The sequence below is a fragment of the Cheilinus undulatus genome, linkage group 11 (genome assembly GCF_018320785.1).
Source record: "Cheilinus undulatus linkage group 11, ASM1832078v1, whole genome shotgun sequence".
In the NCBI taxonomy this organism is placed as follows: Eukaryota; Metazoa; Chordata; class Actinopteri; order Labriformes; family Labridae; genus Cheilinus; species Cheilinus undulatus.
The window spans coordinates 48532386-48555404 of record NC_054875.1 but is presented as its reverse complement, the minus strand read 5'-3'; the positions used below and the strand labels follow the sequence as shown (position 1 = coordinate 48555404).

The following is a 23019-nucleotide window of genomic DNA, read 5'->3' as shown; positions in this document are numbered from 1 at the left end:
GAGAAACGGCACAGAGGGCAGGAAAACAGGAAGTGATTTCATATACTTATGGCGTCAGTGACACCCAGATCAAAGCGCAGATTGGCTGGTAATCATGTGATATGCAGCAAATCAGATTGTGCTGTAAACAAGAAATTTGTTGACACTGCTGAGTAAGAATAATGTCAGAGTGGAAAACACACCTTGCAGCGGAGCCAAAGTAGCAAAATTTCTGATTTATTGATTTTATCAAGTATTGGTAAAATAAAATGCTGGTACTGATAATCAGCCAAATTTCAAATATTAACCTTAATAATCAGCCAGGCAGTTAATCGGTAGTTGTACTCTCTAAACAAAACCTGTGTTGTTTTCATTCGGGCTGAACCATTTTGGAAAATAATCTAATTGCGACTCCCACCCATATTGTGAATGCAATTTGATACATGATTATTCCTTAACTTTTATTCCTTAACAAGGGCTGAACAACTCTTTAAAAATATCACATTCTGATGATTTGACTTGTGTTGCCAATTGGATATGAATTGTTGCGTTGAAGGTTTTTTTCATTCTCATATTTAATAAGAAAAAAGTACAAAAATTAAAAAGGTAGCATTTTTGTAGACTATGCTAAAAGATAGGTCTTGAATGATTGCATTATATGTTATTCATAACAACTCGGCTGCAAAAAAAAAGTTTAACTCCGGTATTTTGACTCAAATTTCAAGTTAAAAAAATATTTCAACATTGCGATTTGAAAATTGCAGCAGGCTATATTGTGATTTAAACTAATTTTTGATTAATTGCCCAGCCCTAGTTTCAAAGTTAGCGAGATTGGGCAATTGAACTCACAATCCATGGTAACTCCATAAAAAAATACGTCCAATTCTGACCATAAAAGTTAAGGATTTCTCTCTTTGAAAACTTGAGGAAATATTTGAGATACTGTAGGAGCACAGATTACGGTATATATCATAGGCAGGGATGGGTTAAAAAAAAAATAGATTTTCCCATTCAGATCAATTTTTTGTTCAAATTTTTGATATTGATTAATTTTTCCCAAAGATCAATCTTTTATTTCTGACTGTTAAGTCTATGTTGCACTTTATTATGTTGATTAATCAAATGTGTTGGTCAAGAAAAAGTGTTTTCAGGAAACAAGTTTAGGGTCAGTTTTTAGTGTGAACTTTAATATTCTAAAGATTGTGCCTAGTTAGAAGCTTTCTTATTAATAATTAAACTGAAAGTATAATTTCTGCCATTAGTTCTCTGAGACTCCCATGCATATTCAAGAAAAACAGGTTCTGTAGCTGAAATATCCCTCAATGAATCGATATCGAATCGAATCGGGACCTTGTTAATCGAAATCGAATTGATTCAGGGAATCAGTGGCATAACCAGCCCTAAACATAGGAATGGTGACTTTTTCCATTGGGAAGTTCTGGCAGGAAGGCAGCAGCCATTAACTAAAGCTACAGTGGCTACTAGTGGTGGGAGGTTTCACTGCAGTTTTAAAAGAGTATTTAAGCAGAATTTCAGGCCTGTGCTCAATAAAAATGCTAATTTTTTAAACTCTTGAATTTTTCACTACCTAATTTGATATCCTAATTGAACCATTGGCATCCTTAATATTCACCGTAATTCAGCAGATATGCTTGTCTTCAAACATAGGACAAACACAGCAAAAGCCCAGATTGGCATTTCTGTGGAGAAACTCTTCTTGTTTGTGCTTTTACTCTGAATTCTTCCTGGCTTAGTTCTACACAAACTGAGTCACTAGTAGGGAGATCTGCAAGTGAGGTTTATTTGTATGTGAAGCCCCAATATTAACCTCATAGCTGGTGCAGCATGGGATCAAACTGAGGTTAAGTGTCTTGCCTACGGTCACATCAGCATGTAGCTGCAGGAGCAGAGGATTAAACCCCCGACCCTCAGGTTGAGAGGCGACCGACTCTCACAACCGCCCACAATAACAACTGTTTTCTTCTTAGAATATGCTGGAGCCTGGAGTACAGTTTATATACGGTACGATCCAGCCCTTATGTAGAATATAATTTAAACGAGCCGCTTTCTCCCTCTGTAATCCACTGTTTTACTAAAGGTTGAAGGCTTTTATCTTAAGAAGAAGGACCTGAGGGTGATGTAAATTCTTTAAATTTACATGAACCCCCCTGCTGTCCCTCTTTGATGTGAGGAACGCCTCCTTCATGTTGTATTTGTAGAACAGCGTTTGTTAAAGACACTTTTCTTTAGTTTTCACTTCCGTTAATGAGAAACTAGATTAATGGGTGTTTTGTACTTCAGTTTAAATTGGATTTATAGAAATCAAACAGTAGAAAAGCAAATTGCTCTTTGCTCACCAGAGTTTCATCATGAGGTAAAACACCTGAGGACTTCTTTCCAATAACTTCCAATATTTCATCATCTGCGCTGGATCTTTGTCTCTTTAGTGAACTCTGCCATCGTTTTAACATCAAACCGGTTTAATACGTCTGCTCATCCAGCTCTGCCTTAATCCTGCAGTGTGTCATGTCTCTCGTCCCACCTTACATAACTTCCTGAAGTCATATCGTTGCCCACTAATGTTGTTTTGGGGGCGTTGTCACGTCTGGAACCAACGGGGAACAGGAACAAAAGGTAGAGAAGACTGTGATGAAGAGCTGGTGCAGCAGCAATAACAGAAAGCGTACGGTTGATTAGGAAGGTAAGGGGACCAGAAACAGTCCACTCAAGGGCAAATCCATGAGGCAGGCTGAAAACATTTAAATACAGCAGTTTTAGAAACACACAAAAGTTAGAGACCTGGCACCTGGTATGAAACAGCACAAAGATAAGAGATGATGAGGACTTGATTTTCTAGCAGAAGAAAGGCATAGAACTTCTGAAAATACAGTGTATATGGAACACCTTTAACACCTGTTTTCTCATCTGAAAAGCTGGCTGTTGCTTATGCTGGAGCAGCAGATGCAAAAGCTAGAAATGACTAAGACACACGAGACTTAACAGGTTTAGAAATTCATCCCGTTTATTGTGCAATGCAAAAGGCAGCTTCACCACTGAAAATGTGCATGAATACATAACGATACCGCTTTTCTTCCTTGTTAGATCATAATCATACATTTAAAGGAAACAGAGAGTGTAATTTTAGTGCCACAATCACATTTGAGTGCTGGTTTGGCTGAGAACATGAATCAGCGAGGAGAATAAATGACACGTACAAGAGCTGCAAAGTTTGGCGCAACTTTTTGGCCTTTTTATGCCTTTATTCATAAAAATGGACTGGATGAGAAATTTGGAGAGACATACGGGAAGGTCTTCAATCACAAAAGGTTGAGAGATCAACTACCATATTATAGGTGTTAGATGCACAAACTACATGAGGTGAAATCAGATGATACCACAATAGTAAAATGGCTGCACTGGAAGCTCACATTGTAGACTTTACTGATGAAATGGAAATCATCACGCAGGAGGACACTTTACCTTTTTTCTTTTGGGAGATCTAAAAAACTGCTTTTATACCTGGGCAATTTGTATTTCAGATTTTGCTCTATTCCATGTGTTTGCATAAAAAGTAATTAAGCCAGCAGATAGCTGTGCTTTGGTACAGGCTAGTGAGAAGATAAACCCGTCATAATTAGGCCCGTTGACTTTATTAATTCAGGTTAATGTTTAATAAGTGTGTGCTGTATTAAAAAAACACATTAGATATCAATAGTCTGATTTAAAACAGAGTTTCACATGTGCAGTGCATTTTTGGTTGTTCTTTTCACATCTTGGAAATTATCTCCTTGCAATCATTGCAGTAACTTGTTACTTAGTGTCCTCTTTACTAAAACTGCACTCAGGTTTAACATTAAAAAAGGTTATAAGGCTGAAAATCTACAGGAACAGAACACTGTGTCATTGCTTCGTTTAAATGCAGGATTATTACCCAGTGATGGAAGAAATAAAGGAGAACACTCAAACATTTTTACCTCTTAAGGTGCATGAGAGAAAACGACTAAAGCAAAAACAGAAGAGCCAAAACTCACGGTCTTATGTCACGTAGCTGTGACATTAGCGTCACACTTGCACCTGCCTGCTGCACACTGAACCAGAGGAGAGAGAAAGCCGCTGTAAATATAAGCATGTAAATAAATGCAGAAATCAGTTATTGTACTGTTTAAAACATTCTGAAGAGCAGTAAAAAAACAGGCTTTGCAGACGACATCCCCTCCCTCCAACATTAATCATATTATTAACTTCTTAACAACTTGGTAAAAAAATGAAAAAGAAGGATAACTTTGACTTCAGCAGTTAAAAAAGATTAGATCGGCCTCTGCCTCTCAGCAGTTTGACTCTGCAGACTGTTGAGGACTCTTGGTCTCTTGAAATTGTCAAAAAAAGTTCGCAAACTTCATGCATAATGTGCATTAACTCTTTGGCACCCTAAACATTTAGAAAACGCAGAGCAGATCCATGTTGGCTGGTTCTTTTTATGGAAATAAATTTGAAGTTTTGCTCTCATTTTCAGCCGTAGGTCTGTGCTCCTGTTCGGTAGCAGGAGGATAGGGGTGAATGACCATGCATATATAACTAGAAAGTAATTCTACAGCCTCTCAGCTTTGGAAGATCAAGCTAAGATTGTCCTTTTGCACACCTGTTTTCAGATGCATTTGTAGTGTGACTACATGCACCAAACCATGACCCCCGGGATGAATACAAGTACTGTTGCATCACTTAGAACAGCGTTACTCAACCCTGCTCCACCAAAGAGCCAAATTGTTGAAAAATGCCTTTGCAAGAGCCACAATGTAGTGGTGATGAAAAGTGGCAAAAAGTGATCAACTTGGCTATAAAAATAAGTACAAGGTTGCAAATAATGGTCAAACAGCAGCAAAAAGTGGCGACAAGGGGCGAAAGAAGCAAAGTAGGCATAGAATGGCAAAAAGTGGGTGAAAAGAGGAAAACCAGGGTGGAAAGTGGCAGAATAGGACAATTAGTGGCAAATATGGGTGAGAAGTTACCAAAAAAATTAGTTGCAGGGGAAAACAATGAGTGTAAAAGTGACTAAAATGTGGAAAAATTTGGTAAAAATGGTCAAAAAGCAACAGAAACATGGCAAAAATGAGAGTTAAAATGAATGAAATTCGCAAAAATCTGGGAAAAATGGTCAAAAAGCACCAAAGAGTGGCAAGAATGCTCAAAACAGTGGCATTTAATGGCAAAATGTGGCTTAAATGGACATAAATTGGCAAAAAGGGAAAAATTGCAAATAGCAAAAAGCAGGATAAAAAAAAGCAAAAAAACTGTTGGCAAAATGGGATTAAAGTAATAACAATGGGCAACAAGAGATGGCAAAAGTGGACTTAAAGCTGCAAAAATGGATTAAACTAAGCGAAAAAATTTGAAAAAGGTCAAAAAAAATTGCAAACAAGTGCAAAGGAAACGTACAGACAAAAAAAAAGGTTGAAAATTAAAGCCAACTGTATTAATGTGGGGATTCAAACTGATTAATGTGACTTGCAATGGATAGTTTCTGAGGTCGTAGTTTCCCTTTGTAAAGATTTTCTCGGGGAATAATATTTCAAATTATGACATAAAAGAGCCACAAATCATCACAGAAGAGCCACGCGTTGAGTATCACTGACTTAGAAATGTGTACATTTTCTGGCTGATAAAGCATAATCAAGAGATCCTAAAATTACACTGCAAAGAAAACAGCATCTCTGTGCTGTTTGCTCACATTTAAATCAGTCATTATGCAACCATTCAGGACAAATTTAGAACATAAGCTAAAAGGCTATAAGCGTTGAATCAACATTATCTACAGTAACAGCCAAATGCATGTAGGATAAAGCTACCATCATCAGAGTGACGGCAGTAATACTGCGTTTCATGCCCAGGTTTTCCAAGTATCATGACAGGTCCACATCTGTGGGACCTAAAAATAAAATTTAGATTAAGTTTTTAAATATTCCTTTGACATTACAACAATTATCAGCATCTCTGTTAAAAATTAAAATAATCCATCTCAGTGTTGAAAATCTACCAGTGTCTAAAAGAGGGGGGAGTCAGCTTTTCAACTTTAAGCTCTCCTTATGTCCTCCAGCTCCTACACCCACCTCTCCGTCCTGTAAATCCTGTATGTCTAATCAGCACATTGATGTGCATTTAGGCGATAATAATAACAAAATGGCTCCACAGCAAAAATAGACTCTGGTGGCTTTTAGGAATCAAACACTGAGGTACTTTGTGCTGCGATGGCAGAACAAGAAGAAAGTTCTTGTCAGACTTTGTCCTGATTTTTAAAACAACGTGCAGCAGCTTGAAGTTCTTGAGTTAAATATAAAACTAAGAAACGTACAGTAATGCTTTCTTTCAATATGGAATGTCAAATAATGACATCTAAGCATAAAAGCGGCCCGACCTCACTGTTAGTGACGCTCCAGTGCCCCCATCTTACCTAACGTCTCAGTAAGTCCTGTAAGTGGATCGTTTGGGCTTGTGTTTTAACACAATGTGGAGCACTGAGTACATTCAGAGTCAGGATATTGAATGAATTGGACAAGTCAGACAACCTGGTCTTAAGTATTTCATAACACCGGCTCATGTAGGCTGAGCAGGGTCGCTGCATTTGTGATCAGCCTTAAGGACATGGCAAAGACGAGCTTCCTCCCACAGAGCTAAGACATGCTTGTTAGGTTAACAGGTGGCTCTAAATTGCCCGTAGGTGTGTTGTTGACATGCCAGCCCTGTGATTGACTGGGGTGCCTCTCACCCAATGACAGCTGAGATTGGCTCCAAACTGGATAAGCAGATGGATATTTGTGAGTTATTTCCAGGATAGCCTCAGTAAAAAGCCTCTTCTCTCCCTGCAGACATGGAAGAACACTTTGGATCGTTATCCAGATACGTTGCTGGGTTCCTCGGAGAAGGAGTTTTTCTACAACGAGGACACACAGGAGTATTTCTTCGACCGAGACCCTGAAATGTTCCGGCACATTCTGAACTTTTATCGCACCGGGAAGCTGCACTACCCACGACATGAATGCATCCAGGCCTTTGACGAGGAGCTGGCCTTCTACGGCATCGTACCAGAGATCATCGGAGACTGCTGCATGGAGGTAATCCTCGACTCTCTGCTGATTGCTGACCACTTCTCTTTGTATTATTGTTTACAGAAGGTCGACACCAATTCACCACGAAAAAGGCTGATATTTAACGGCTCTACTTCCCATATTACTCTTGGAGTCGTAGGCTGACTGCATGATTTTATTTTAAAATTAGGGAGACCATAGTGCTTTTGTTCTTCGCCATTGCTGTTTGGTGACTCTTCCACATCTGCTCACTCTCATTGGTTATTCCACCAGAGGCAGCTTGATCTGGAGTCGTTCATATCACCGGTTTGATTTGTATGACTTCTGATCAGGGAGGCTCAGATTAAATGTCTAGCAATAAGATAATAGTCTTAACACCTCACACTGGAGTATTCTGTTGTGACAAGATTAAAATCAGGCCACTCCATGACTGTTGAAGGGCAAACTGGGCCCGTAGTCAGGCCTCAAATCGACAGGCCTGCAGTGTATTCCTGGATCACATTATTCTAAAGGGGCTACATGGTGCTATGATGGACCATGACCATAAAGAGCTTTGTAGGTAAGAAGCAGATTCTCTTCTAGATTTAGTAACAGGACATACATACGAGAAACACCCCGGCTGTCAGACAGGAGAAAGAATGCAGGCCTCACCTGAAACTCTGGGGAGCGAGAGCGGCCGTCCTCCATCCCTCTCCTCGATTAGTGTCGCACACTCGGCTGTGTGCAGACCTACTTTTACAGAAACATACCTGCAGCTGCTTCACAGTGAGAGCCCCCATGTTTCAGTTCTAATACCATCAAGACTTTTAGTCAGAGGCAGCATCAGAAGGCTTTTTGTTTCTTAGAAACTGTCTTTCATGAGTACGTGTGCAGTGTGGGTGTTGAGAAATGTACACTATATTGCCAAAAGTATTCGCTCACCTGCCTTGACTGGCATATGACGCTGGCCTATCCTTTGCAGCTATAACAGCTTCAACTCTTCTGGGAAGGCTTTCCACAAGGTTTAGGAGTGTGTTTATGGGAATTTTTGACCATTCTTCCAGAAACACATTTGTGAGGTCACACACCGATGTTGGACAAGAAGGCCTGGCTCTCAGTCTTCGCTCTAATTTATCTCAAAGGTGTTCTTTTGGGTTGAGGTCAGGACTCTGTGCAGGCCAGTCAAGTTGATCCACACCAAACTCTCTCATCCATGTCTTTGTGGTTCTTGCTTTGTGCACTGGTGCACAGACTCATGTTGGAACAGGAAGGGGCCATCCCCAAACTGTTCCCACAAAGTTGGGAGCATGGAATTGTCCAAAATCTGTTGGTATGCTGAAGCATGCTTTCACTGGAACTAAGGGGCCAAGCCTAGCTCCCAACAAGCCCACACCATAATCCCCCCTCCACCAAACTTTACACTCGGCACAATGCAGTCAGACAAGTACCGTTCTCCTGGCAACTATCAAACCCAGACTTGTCCATCAGATTGCCAAATGGAGAATTGTGATTTGTCACTCCAGAGAACGCGTCTCCACTGCTCTAGAGTCCAGTGGTGGCGTGCTTTACACCACTGCATTGCACTTGGTGGTGTATGGCTTGGATGCAGCTACTCGGCCATGGAAACCTATTCATGAAGCTCTCTACCACTGTTCTTGAGCTAATCTGAAGGCCACATGAAGTTTGGAGGTCTGTAGCGATTGCTTCTGCAGAAAGCGCACTATGCGCCTGAGTTGCTGTCGTTCCCAATGGCTTCCACTTTGTTATAATACCACTGACAGTTGACTGTGGAATATTTAGGAGCGAGGAAATTTCCCCACTGGACTTGTTGCACGGGTGGCATCCTATCACAGTACCACGCTGGAATTCACTGACCTCCTGAGAGCGACCCATTCTTTCACAAATGTTTGTAGAAACAGTCTGCATGCCTAGGTGCTTGATTTTATACACCTGTGGACATGGAAGTGATTGAAACACCTAATTTACATTATTTGGATGGGTGAGTGAATACTTTTGGCAATAAAGTGTATGTTGTTTGAGGCTGGTGACAGCTGTTAGTGTTCAGAGGTATGGATGCAGCTAATGGCTAAACAGTTTTCCTACAGGGAGGATAAAGTGCGTCCTATTGTACGACCGGCTGTATCCTATCATGTCATGTCATCTCTGGTCGTATTGATCGCATCATATCATGTAGTATTATTTTGCAGGCTTTTTTTTTTGCAGTTTCCAAACAAATTTTCCTCTAGAGACAACAAAATGTACCCCATATTATTATATCATATTGTATCATGTTAATAGAACATACTTTTTTTATATAGTAATTTGTGCAGGGTTTACCATCAATAATGTAGACCATGGTGCTCCGCCATCGTCTAATCTTTGCCGTCATTGTCTAATTTGCCCCGAGATGAAGCCTTAACTTTTTAGGTGAAACATTTGTTCCTCTTTACCTTATATCCATGTTGAATCTGCATATCCTTATGGAATCAGGTGCATGCAGCTGCATTACCTTAATGTGTAAATCATTAGATATCCTGGTAATATTCTCATCTGAAGTGATGAAACGTCAGCGTGCGGGCCTGTTATTGCTAAGACTAAACTTCAGGCGGATGTATCAATAATAAGTACCCAGTAATAAGGCAGAGAAAGAGAGTAGTACTCACGTGAACAATTTTCAGAATACAGCTGCTGTAAATATCTCTGTCTTTGTGATTTGTGTAATTCCTGAGTTACAGTGTAAACTTAGCATGAAAATTAAATTCATGTATCATTTAAATAGATTTCCGTTTTACTAGCTAACACACATATTAACTCCAGCATAAATTATGGAATAAAAGTAAACATTAATACTGAAAATTGAGGCTATGACAGGGTTTCCTGGAGGACATTAGTTGTAGTTAAAACCAGTGATGGTCATGTGACCTGCTGCAGTTTGGGAGATTTTTAAAATACAACATTTGTAGACAGTGGATGATTTATTATGAACATAAAAATCAAATCCATTAAAGACAATGTAAAAGGTCATATTTAGATGTCAGTAACAGACTTTTTAAGAAAAGAACATCTGTGTCATCTAAAATCTAAATAGTCTGATCATACAAGAAAAAAACTGGAGTCGGCCAATCGAATTCTACTCATTTCACCTCTGATTAAATTTCTACAAGAGAAAATTCTTTTAAGAGAACAACATATATTTTACCTCTTAATTTTGCTCTAAAAACACACAAGATTGGTGGATTTAACGTCAAAATATTTAAATCTCCACCCCCTAGAGGGTTTGGTGTCCCCCCACTATAATCTCCAAAAATCCTGTGGGAAACACTGTTGTATTCTATCAAATTGTTGTGTATTCTATCATATTGTGCTTTGCATTTTTTATCATTTCCTTTCAAACGTGGTATAGTTTTGTAATTCTGCGTTCATTAAGCTAATTTCAACAAAATTTTCCTGTGCATTAACACATTCATCATTTGGTGTATCATACTATGTCCTTTCCTGTCACATGGTGTTGCCGTGTTGACTTTGTCTTTAGAGTTTCGAAGCAAATTGACATTTAACTTATTTAGTATTTTCATTTTTTTCCATTACATTACATATTAGTTAACTTAAACTAAATAAAAACGAAGCTTTACCAAAAAAGGAAAACTAACTTAAACTGCATAGTGCACTTAAAAAACTAACTAATATAAAATAAAAATGGAGACAAAATATCCTTAGTTTTAGTTTTTCAATCAAACTTTATTTATAAAGCACTTTTCATTCAAGAAAATATAGCACAAAGTGATGAGTCGTTGACACCAACACACTGACTGGCACCTACATCCAAGTCTGGGGAGTGTAAAATGGTCTTATTTGATTGGTTAAGACTTCACACAGTGGTGGTTTTATGTCAGAAGTTGTATTCAAACATCAACTTTAAATCAGTAAAGTGATAAGTGAAGAGTAACTCAGCCCTGACATCTATCTGTAAAAAACTAAAACACTAAAACTAATAAAAACTGGACTAAAACTAAGCATTTTTGCAAAATAAAAACTAAACTAACAAACCAGCAGTCAGAACTAATAAAACTAAACTGAAATTTAACACAAAGTGAAAATCAAAATAGAAATAAAAACTAATGAAAAATCCAAAAGTATTAGAACCTTGGTGTAGTCTCATCTGTCTCTTCCCTTATTGTCTTGTCTCATCTGATCTGGTCTGGCGTTCTATCATCTTGTCTCATATCCTATACTACTCCATCATATCATCAGGTCTCATATATCGTATCAAATCATCTAGTCTGGTATCGTATCTTACCATAAAATCGGGTCTCGACTCCTTTGGTCTTGTATTGAATAGTATTGTATCATAGTATCTGTTATCGCGTCATTTGGTCTGGTCTCACCTGTCTCTTCTGGTGTGGTCTTATTCAGGCTGGTCTGTTATTAGGGCTGTTCTTACGCGTCTATTTCCCCATTTGGCTAAACGCTCATCTAAATAGTCTAAAGAGAAGGAAATATTTAGAAAACAGTCAAATTCATCACAGGGTCACTATGTTATATCAGGCTAAGATCACACCCGCTAACATTAGCAGCTAGTTCCGCCAGCCTTCGTTCCTCCGTGGTTTGATGTGTGGCCTTTTCACTTCAGTCAAGTTTAACCCTCAACAGCCTACATACCACTTTATTTCCATTTACTACTTCAAAACTGTCACACCTCACTGCTCCCACTACATGCTTACCGCTAAGCGCGAAGCTCAGACAGGAAGGCAGCGGCCATTCACTGAAGCTACAGCGGCCTCTAGTGGCGGGAGGTTCACTACAGAGCATTATAGACTAGGATTTCAAGCCTGTTTTTTATTAAAAATTAGGGGTGATAAGTCTAACTGACTTGTAATTTTCACAGCGGCTAATTTGATAAACCAATTTAACCACTGAACCGCGTGCATCTTTATCTGTTACCGTATCATCTTGTCTTGCCTCCTCTTGTTTTGTCTCGTATCTATCTACGTGGAGAGTTAAATGTCACATCATGTTGTGTTGTATTAAATGCTTTTGTATTTAATTGTTTTCTGTCAAATCCTGCAGCTTTATTTGAATTATTTCCGTGGCAAATGGTTAGACTTTGGTGTAGGACCTTCAGGTTTCATGCACCCCTACTGCCCTAGCAGATGCCATTAACTCTTTATTTGCCTTAATGTGATAGAGTTTCTATCTCTGATTTCTTCCAAATATTTGCCTCTACTGTAGGTCGTTCCACCGCCACTCTCAGAGAACAGCATCATCAGCCAAATGACTGAAAGTGTTGATGGATCTGAGGGGGATTCTAACCAGCACTGCTCTCAAAATTCATTATCAAACTGCAGCTCATTAAGCCAGCAGTGATGAGCCCTCTGAAACACCAGCCGCTCAAATGCAATCTGATTTGGCTCTTTAGTGCCGCTGTTTTTGGCTCGCTTTGTACCCCGTGGCTCTGTAAGTGATTTCTTTAACGAGTCACAAACAAGTTCCTCTGTCGTTAAGTGACAGATCACCGCTCTTTAGCACCTTTTATCATATCAGCCCTGCCATCAGAGCCCTTTATATCTTTATGGAATCCTAATTTCCATCACTGACCCGTCCACTGACTCATGAATGGCTGATTGTTCTTTATGTCTCACATTTGGCAGGCTCCGTTATCTTCACAAATGTGAGCTTCTAATTTCTGTTTTGCACTTCCCCCACAGTTTCCCGCAAGGAAAAGTCCACATGATTTTTATTTTTACTCCTCTCGTAATTCCACACTTTCTGCTGCCTTCTTTTGTTGTTTTTGGCATGCTGTCCAGGATTGGAGAAATAGTTTGAAGTAGATTTTATTCTTCTTAGACAGGTTTATTAGCCTCTGTGGAGGCTGTTGGCGGCTGTTTTATTTTTCATTGGAGTAAACTCACCATCTCATTAAGGGAGCTAGTGTTTAAAATAGGGATGCACGGTATTAGATTTTTGCCGATAACCAATATGCCGATATTTTGGAACAAATTTTGGCCGATACCGATACCAATATTTAATTACATTTTTTCCAATGTTAAAAACACCAACTCTTTCATGGACTACAATTTTTTTAATATTGGTAGTCTATTTTTGTACAAACTGACAAAACATTTGATTTTTATTGTATTACATGCTTACATGTATTTTTAACAGTACAGCCTAAGTCATCTGCATTTTTGAGGGCAATAAGCAGCAGCAACATAACCTGCTGACACTGAGCGCTACAGTGCAAAAAAGAAATAGCTTATAAATTTAGACTGATTCTCCTGATTACTCAGCCAGTTTGCAGGATGGCTTCCTGAGCTACTCGTGACAAAGGGCTTTAAATAACAACAAAAGATTCTTAACTGCAAAAAAAAAATCTAGCTATAGTTAAGAGCTTCATTATGATTTTAAATTTCTGAGGCTCAAGATGAACAGGAATAAAACTTCAACTAAAGTAGTTCTCCTGATTCTGCCTAAACAGCACAAACTAACTAAGCAAAGTTTAATGGGCATTTCACTGTAAACAGCTCTGTAACAATACAGTGACATCCACATCTCCAATGACGGACACACCTTTGTGCACCTTCGAGTGTGCACAGTAGACAGCACACAGAAGTCTGTCATTGCTTTTGCCATGTTTCGCGCATGTCACGTAGGACGACATGCACGTTCTTTTAATCGCTACTTTCAATGTCCCAAACATGTTATCAAAAGCGGCTGCAACTGCGGTTGCTGAGTGAGCACTCCTGTGAGTGTTTGAGTGACAGGCTTTTTAAGAGTGAAGTCCTCATTTATCCATGGAGGCAGTGAGGCTAAATGTGCTAACAGGACGGACACTTGATGTCCATATATCCGTGGTGAAGCTAATATGTTTAGTTTTAACGAGTAGCTTCTCTAGGTATAACGTAGCGGGGCTTTAAATGCACCATAAGCCGGTATATTCCTCCATGCTGATAGGCTGATTATCAAGAGCTATAAATCCAATGATTTTCCTGTTCAGCTCCTAACCTTTGGGTGGTCACTGCTGTATTTTTTAGCTTTGTTGAATGACTGAAATAAAGGCTGCTGCCAAGTTTTCCCTTTCCCTTTCAATTTGCAATTTTTCTGCCACTTTTCATCCATTAAAGTTGCACTTTTTTGCTGATTTTTCCCCAACTTTTTGCTACTGCTATTTGCCCGTTTTAGTCACTTTTTTTTTTTCGCAATTTTTTGCTATGTTTTTGATTTTTGCCATCATAAACTCACTTTCTGTCACTTCTCACCTATTTTCACCACTTTCTGCCCTTTTCTTGACACCTTTTCTCCCCATTTTTCCACTCTTTACTTAGTTTTAGCCATTCTGTGTTTAATTTGCCCCTTTTCATCCATTTTTGCTGCCTTTAACTTTTTTTTATTGCCACTTTAGCCCTTTTTACCACTTTTCACCACTTAGATTGTGGCTCTTTCAAAGGTAATTTCCAACAATTTGGCTCTTTGGTTGAGTAACACAGTCCTCCAGCAAACTGGGCTTTATGGCAGAGTGGCCCGATGGAAGCCTCTACTCGGTGTAAGACACTTGAATGCCAGCATAGAGTTTGCCAAAAAACACCTGAAGGACTCCCAGACTGTGAGAAATAAGATTCTCTGGTCTGATGAGACCAACATTGAACTGCCTGGCCTTAATTCTAAGTGGTATGTGTGGAGAAAACCAGGCAGCTCTCATCACCTGCCCAATACAATCCCAACAGTGAAGCAGTATTGGGGAAAAAAATCGCAATTATGTTATTTTTCCAAATCATTCAGCCCTACTCTGGATCAGTGGTTCTCAACTCATCTATCCTCAGGCACACTTCCTTCTTTTATGTTTGACTTCTTTTGGACTTTTAAGCTTTTATTTTGTAGAAGAGTGGATAGAAAAGTAAATAGGAGAGAGAGATGAGGGAATGATACAGCAGTGGTGGGCAGCTGGCAGCCTGGAGGATGCACACAGCCCTCCTCTTTACTCAATGTGGCCTGCAAGTTGAGATGTTCTAAACATGGCATAAGATCTGCTAAGAAAACAAACATGTTAGGTCCCTTGTTAGATGGAAATTTCTGTAATTGTTGAAGATATTTTATATGCATCATTAAATTCAGAAAAAGGCAGATATGCATGTGAAAAGAGATTATTGAGACTGCACTCCTTCCTATCTGGGACACAGCTAAAAATCGCTGCCTGACCAGGGCCCATAACATCAGCAGAGACCCCTCACACCCCCACCATGGACTGTTCTCACTGCTGCCCTCTGGACACAGGTTCTGCAGCTTGTGAAGCAGAACAGCCAGACTAAGAAACAGCTTCTTCCCACTAGCTTTAAGACTCTTAAATTCAAAATAACCTCACCCTCACATATCTGCTTGATCTACTCTATTAGGTTGTTCCTTTAGGAGCCCAGATAATATAAACTACAATCGTGCAATACATGTAAATAAACTCTTCATTGTGCTCTATACATATTTTTATACAGTATTTACTATCATATTTTTGCCATACTTTTTTATTCATTATTTATTGTGTCCTCTGCTGCTGTTTTTATCTTTGCACTATCTGAAGCCAAGCAATGAAATTTGGTTCTGAAGTGCACTGTTTGATATAAATCTGAATGACAAATAAAGTCTGTCTTAAATTCTGTGTTTGGCCTCTGAGTTAAACATGTAGAATATCTAAATGTTTCTTTAAAGAACTGTGATGATAGCTACACTCCTGCATAAGTTTTCAGCATTTAGAGCAGTAAGGATTCATCATAGGCTACAACCAGGGCTGACGGGGTTTTTGGGCCCTTGGGACATGCAAAGCACGACCAGGGGCTCATGGTAACCCTACTGCCCACCCAGACAATACACTCGGCCCTACTTACTCATAACTTCCACCCCTGACTCCACCCTAAAGATGTGGATTTTCCAGTTCCCCTGGCGATATGCACGGACACAAGTAAATTCATTGTGTCTTCTTATCTTGAGGATTTATTCTGTTTCTTCTTTTTCTGACAAATAAAAGAAGATGTTTTTTTTTTACCCTGGCATGATACACCAGTATTCATCAGTGGCATTGCCACAGTGAGTCAGTACAAATACTAACGCACCATCCTCGATGATAAACTGATGGATGCTGACACTGATTTCACTGGCAAAAAAGCCAATCAGAGACTTTTGGAGAGAGTAGAGAGGATTTAACATTGACAGATCTCTTTTAAAGATATTTTACTCATCTTTCATTGAGTCAGTTTTAACTTTTGTGATGATTTGTTGGTTTGGTAATCCCAGCGTGGTTAACAAAAACAGGCTGGAAGTATTTTTAAACTGTTACAGAAAGGTTGTGGGCTTTGACTTAACCAATAAGGACCCGCACCCAGTTGTCCTAATAGAAAAAATGAAGGAGGGCGTAACACAAACTATGTATTTCTATTTGTATTTATACAGCATAATTCAGAATCAATTAGATTGACTTATGAAAGTCATTTTAAGTTTTTTTCCAGCACAAAAACAAAGTAAATGGGCCCTCCCCTTTCACATTATTTTGATGACATCAACACGTGTGCTGGATTCAAAGAATTTGGGCTTTTTAACCCCTTTTCACCACTGTTCCTGCTCATTTATGCCACTTTTTCCACGTTTAGCCCATGTTTTCTACTTTTAACTACTTTTCAACCACTTTTGAACCCAATTTTCCTACTTCATATAGCCATTTTTGCAACTTCTTGCCACTGTATACCTATTTTTGCCACTTTCTGAGAACTTTTCAACATTTTCCACCAATTTTAAACCCTTTTTGCATTGTAACCCCTTTTTGCTTAGCTTAAATAAAAATTCTTTGACTGTGTGCTACTTTTGGATCATTTTTTTCCCCACTTTAAAGTCATTTTGTCACTTTTTAACCAGTTTTTATTGGTTTATTTGGCTATTTTAACCCATTTTTGCCACTTTGTTGCCCATTTTGCCTCTTCAATCCAATTTGGTCCAATTTCACCAATTTTTGTCACTCTTTAACCACTTTTCAAAATTTTCCACCCATTCTCCCCCTTGTTACATTTTTTTAAGCAAATTTTTGCCACTTTAATCCAATTCTTGTCTCTTTTGAACCCTTTTCACCCGTTTCCATTCATTATGCCACTTTTTTCCTACATCCAAGCAATTTTTTTCCACTTTTAACTCATTTTTGTCAGTGTGTAGCCCTGTTTACTATATCTGGTCATTTTTGCAACTTTTTGCCACATTTAACCCATTTATATACTCAAATATATATACTGTATATATATTTAAATGATAAAATATGATTTTTACTGCTTAACTTTAGAATGGATTATGATTTTGCTGACCTCAGTTGGCCCCCAGTTTAGCTGGGCTCAAGAAAGTTCTCCCCTAAATCCCCCTTTATGGCCCAGTCACATGATCGTATCAGCATGTTCAGTGTGTTTCACTCAGGAACATCATGAATTATTATTTAAAGGTCATGTGACACTTGCGTTACGCTTGGTCCTTATGGGTTAATGATCTTGGCTGTGTTTTTAGCGGGAGGGTCATACAGAAGGAAAAGACCACCCTGGAAAATCCTTAGTTTCCTCTGCATGCAGAGGTTAGACTTCTGCCATCAGGGAGGAGGTTTACTGAGGCCAGGAGGCCCAAATCTTCGAGATACCTGAGGTAATGTGTTTCATCAGCTAATGGGTTTTTAGATAAGCTGTAGGAATTGCTGCCATCACACAGACTTCAGTAAAGCAGAACACTGAAACACTGTAGCACTTACTTTTTCTTGAGTGAATGTAATACTCTTTCAAAGTTTTAAATATGCTTTACAGTATCCTAAATATGTTGTTTTTCTTTTTTCACACCCACTTTTCCAGGTGTGATAATTTCTATCATTTATTTCTCTTAGTTGATCGTGTTTTTTCTTGTCTCCTAAAGGAATACCGGGACAGGAAAAAGGAGAACCAGGAGCGTCTGGCTGAGGACACAGAAGCCAATGAGGCGATGGACGCCCCTCTCCCCCCACACAGCACCTCCAGAGAGCGGCTGTGGAGAGCCTTCGAGAACCCGCACACCTCCACCATGGCGCTGGTCTTCTACTACGTCACCGGCTTCTTCATCGCCGTCTCTGTCATTGCCAACGTGGTGGAGACGGTGCCCTGCCGGCCCCCCAAAGGCGGCGTAAAGGACCTTCCCTGCGGGGAGAAATACCAGCTGGCCTTCTTCTGCATGGACACGGCCTGCGTGCTCATCTTCACCTTCGAGTACCTGATGCGTCTGTTCGCCGCGCCCAGCCGCTGCAAATTCATGCGCTCGGTGATGTCGGTGATTGACGTGGTGGCCATCATGCCGTACTACATCGGTTTGGTGATGCCTGAGAACGAGGACGTGAGCGGCGCCTTCGTCACCCTCAGAGTTTTCAGAGTCTTCCGGATCTTCAAGTTTTCCCGCCACTCGCAGGGTTTGAGGATTTTGGGCTACACGCTGAAGAGCTGCGCCTCCGAGCTCGGCTTCCTGCTCTTCTCCCTCACCATGGCCATCATCATTTTCGCCACTGTCATGTTCTACGCCGAGAAGGGCACCAAGGGCTCCACCTTCACCTCCATCCCCGCCTCTTTCTGGTACACCATCGTCACCATGACCACGCTCGGGTGAGTTTGTTTGACTTCTGACTTTAAAGCAGATTTTCTTTCTCGCCCTTTCTTGATCCGGTCGCCACAGAAACAGGCGTGCATGCTCGTCTCGGGTTCTGGGCAGAAAAACGGCGTGTTGTGTGTCGGGACGTGATTGTGTCGTTATTATTGGCAGTGCGGAAGAGTTTTACAGTCTGTTTCCACCATGAAAAGAGATGAAGTGTGAAAAATCCAACTGTGAGTTCGCCTCCCACTCGCTGCTGCTGGAGTACGGTGGTGTATCTTCACCCTGCTGCCTTCGCCCACACACACACTCTGCTGCTGCCGTGTGGATAGAGAGCGTGTGTTATCACGTGTGTGATGATGATGATGATGGCGGTGTCTTCACCCCACAGATCATCGACTAACTGCTGTTCAAAGAGCTGCTGGAAACAGCAGAAATAAAAGAGGAACATACGCTCCATCTGAAGCACCAAACGGCTTCACAGCACTCATAAATACACCTGTCCACACATGTGACCATGTGACTGAGCACTCCTACCTGTCTGTGAATGATTCTGAGATCACAGGGTGTGAATGGAGGGAGTGAATGAGTCAAGCAGATCACTATTGTAGTGGAAACAAACAAACTGCATGCTTTATGAGCTTTACTATCCCTAAATCTCCATTTTCCTAACCATTATTAGTCAGGAGTGTTTCACCAGCTGGGCTTAAATAAAGTCAAACCTCCTGAATCTGGCGTGGCTACTGCAACTCCTAGGCTCAGCTTTACACAGAGTGCACCAAGTGTTAACCTCTGAAGCAGATGGATAGTCCAGAGTTCATGTCTGTCATCAGGCAAATCCATCTTGCAAAGCTCCAGTCTGAAACAATTGTGTCAGGTCTGACAAGGGATCTGACCAATCAGCATCATCTCAGGAGAATGAGGCAGTATCTATGGGTGGGGTGTATTTGTACTGGAAGATGGCATATGCAATGACTGCCCTCAGTGTAGCATTTAGCTCGGGTGTAGCTATAGTATAGCAGCAGTTTGACCACATTTCCTTATTAAAGCAAGAGCAAAGAGCCACACTGAAGGTTTTCGCAGTATAAAAGATGTTTTCTCTTCTCTTTTGAAGTGCTTCAGCATGAGTTTGTGATGGTCATGATCAGGGTTTAGTTGTACTGGAAGACGGTATATGCAATGGTCGCAGCTGGTGCAGCCTTTAGCTCAGATGTAGCTATAGTATAGTGGCCATTCTATCAGAACTGGGCCACTGAAAGCTATTCATGGTATTAAAGATGTTTTCCCTTCTCTTCTGAAGTGCTTCAGCATGAGTTTGTGATGGTCATGATCTAGGTGTAGTTGTACTGGAAGACGGTATATGCAATGGCTGCCAACAGTGTAGCATTTAGCTCGGCCATAGCTGTAGTATAGCAGCAGTTTGACCACATTTCCTTGTTAAAACAGGAGCAAAGAGCCACACTGAAAGTTTTTCATGATATAAAAGATGTTTTCCCTTCTCCTCTGTAGTGCTTCAGCATGAATTTGTGATGGTCATGATCAGGGTTTAGTTGTACTGGAAGACGGTATATGCAATGGCTGCTGCCAGTGCACTCTAAAAAATGATTCAAGGGCCAAGTTAATGTAAAAGTTATATTGAGGTATTTGGGTTGAAATGATCAATACATTTGAGTTAAACTCAAACATGAATCTTTAAGTGAAATCTACATATTTTAAGGTTATTAAATTAACAGTAATGATGACTTGACCAATAGGTTAAATTGTTTAAATATCTTTGATAATTTCTGCGTGTTTCGTTGATATATTTGAGTATACATTATAAAAAGTTCTCAGTTTTATGAACAAAAAATGTTAGACAGTTCTCCTCAATATTATTGCTGACTTGACTATTCTACTCAAAATAATTGAGTTAGTGGGGAGGAAGTGAGTGAGTGATGTCATTCTCCAACAGTTCTGATTCAAACGGTGCAGTTTTTGCATTAACAGCTACTCTCAGTCTGACCAGACTTAGGACTACAAAAAGACTGCAAAGTTTGTTTGTTTTAAATTAAAAATCCAATAGAGCTATTTTAGGTCTATTTTCTGAGTTGTTGAACACATTTTAAATTTTAGGTAAATAGTACTCAGTCATTGTAATTCTTTTTTTTTGTCCCAGAATGCCTTTGGGTGTTGGACACATTTGCACCACGACTGATGACACTAACTCAATGAGATAAGTTCTACCTGTAGGGGGCAGGTGGGATAAACGGTGAATGGTAAACTGAAGATGATGAAAGAGTTTCCTATCTTCTGTGCTCAATGACAACAGAATGAGTGGTCACATTCAGTCAGTTACCTGGCTGCTTGTAATGCTTGAGCAAAATATGCTGATGACTGGAGTTAGACTGAGCTGATGTCTGTCAGTTATCACTCTCCTATGCCGTCAGTGGCAGCAGTTTTAACTGGATCGAGTGCTACACCAGCATTTGAACTGGTGATGATGGTGTTGCAAAAATCCGTGATGGTATTGAATACTGGTTTGTCCCTTTATCTTATCACTCTTCTCCCTTTCCTGAATCTTCCTCTTTCTTTCCCTATCATTTTTGTAAATTTTCTGTTTCTTCCCACTCCTTTCTATACTAATTTCCTTGCTCATCCTGTCCTTTCTTCTGTACTCTCTTTTCTTTTCCCCAGTTCTTTTCGCCCGTGTCTTTTTCCTTCCTTTTCCCTCCTCTGGTGTGTTTCTCTCGTCTTCTTTCTCACCTCATCCTTTCCTTCTCTCTCTCTTCTTCTTGTTTCCTCTCCTCCTCCTCTCAGTCTTCGGGTCCATTAGTTTTCAGCGGGGAGAGGCCGACCTCTAAATGGATTCTCCAGGCAGAAAAACACGACCCAGGCTTTTACCCCCCCCTCCTCCCCTCTCCTCACCTCCCCTCCGCTCTCACTTTCTCTCTTTCCTTGTTGGGAGTATCCCTTGGTTTTCTTGCTCTCTGTGAATCCGGAGTGATGAATTTGATCCGTCTTCCTTCTCATGACGAATCGTCCTGTTCCAGTAAAGTATTGATTTTCATTGATTGGATCGTTCCTGATTGCACAGATGTTGCAGATGTTGGGGGGAAGTTTTTGGGAAGCATGCCAGTTTCCTTTTTTTGAGCAATTACTGAAACGTTTAAAGCAGTAATACTCAACGTGTGGCTCTGGAGTCACATATGGCTCTTGTGTGATTATTTGTGGCTCTTTTATGTCTTAATTGAAATATTATACCAACAGAAAACCTTAAACTTTTTGCACTTTTTCCCACCCACATCCCATTTTTGCCCTTTTTCACCATTTTTTTGCCACTTTTTGCCCATTTAAACTACCTTTTGCCATTAATTACCCCTTATTTTCCTATTTTTGGCCTTTTTTTGCAACATCTTTTTGGCCCTTTTCCCCATTTTCCCAACTTTTATTAACCTTTTTTGCCACTTTTTGTCCAAATAAGCTACCTATTGCGATTAAATAAAACTTGTTTCCTTTTTCCCAAATTTTTGCCTCTTTTTTTGCCATTTTTTTGCCCATTTTTGCCTTTTTTCACAATTTTTTGCCACTTTTTGCCTATTTAATCTACCTTTTGACATTGAATATCACTTGTTTCTAATTTTTTGCCAATTTTTGCTGATCTTGACTGCTCTTGCCCATTTTAGTCACTGTTCACTCTTTTTTGCCATGTTTTTGCCACTCTTGGACCATTTTTTGCCATCTGTAAATCATTTTTTATCACTTCTCACCCATTTTTGCTACCTCTGACAATTTTTTCCACCTTTTCTCTCAAATTTCACCCGTTTTTGCTGCTTTTTTATCATTTTTGCCACCTTAAACTTATTTTTAATGCTACTTCAAGCTGTTTTTCACCACTTTTCACCACTTAGATTGCGGCTCTTGTTAAGGTATTTTTCAACAATTTGTTTCTTTGGTGGCGCAGGGTTAACCCTTGTGCCCTCCTCAGGCATTTTTGGCCATTTTTCTCAACTTTTTTTTTTTTTTTTTATTTATGATCATTTTTTCAGTTTTACAGCTTGTGGCATGAATTTTTACAGGAACTTTCCTTTCTAGTTAAATTTTTGAAATCCAACATGTTTTACTCTTAAATGTCATTCATCAATTAATTTTGTACCCTCTGGACACCTTCAAGGCAAAAATGTACACGTACAAAAAAACTGCTATTAAATCACCATACATCAAATTTTTTTCTACTTTTTTTCATAAATCTCCTTAACAACTTTAGACTTGCTAAAAACTACCAAACATTCAATAATTTTCAGGATTTTAACCCTTTAAATGCCAGTTTGATTATTTGAAATATTTTATTTTTTGCTAAAAAAAAACACAAAACATGAATTATTTTCCATAA

General features: G+C 39.6%; 1 protein-coding gene across 4 annotated transcripts in view; it reads left to right on the top strand.

Moving 5' to 3' along the window:
- kcnd1 (potassium voltage-gated channel, Shal-related subfamily, member 1) overlaps positions 1-23019 on the top strand; it is a 147397-nt gene that overhangs the window by 57305 nt on the left and 67073 nt on the right. For all 4 annotated transcript variants that reach the window (XM_041799554.1, XM_041799551.1, XM_041799552.1 and 1 more), the window contains 2 exons: positions 6840-7085; positions 17952-18664. In XM_041799554.1, the coding sequence (XP_041655488.1) occupies positions 6840-7085; positions 17952-18664 (959 nt within the window). The remainder of the gene's footprint in view (positions 1-6839; positions 7086-17951; positions 18665-23019) is intronic.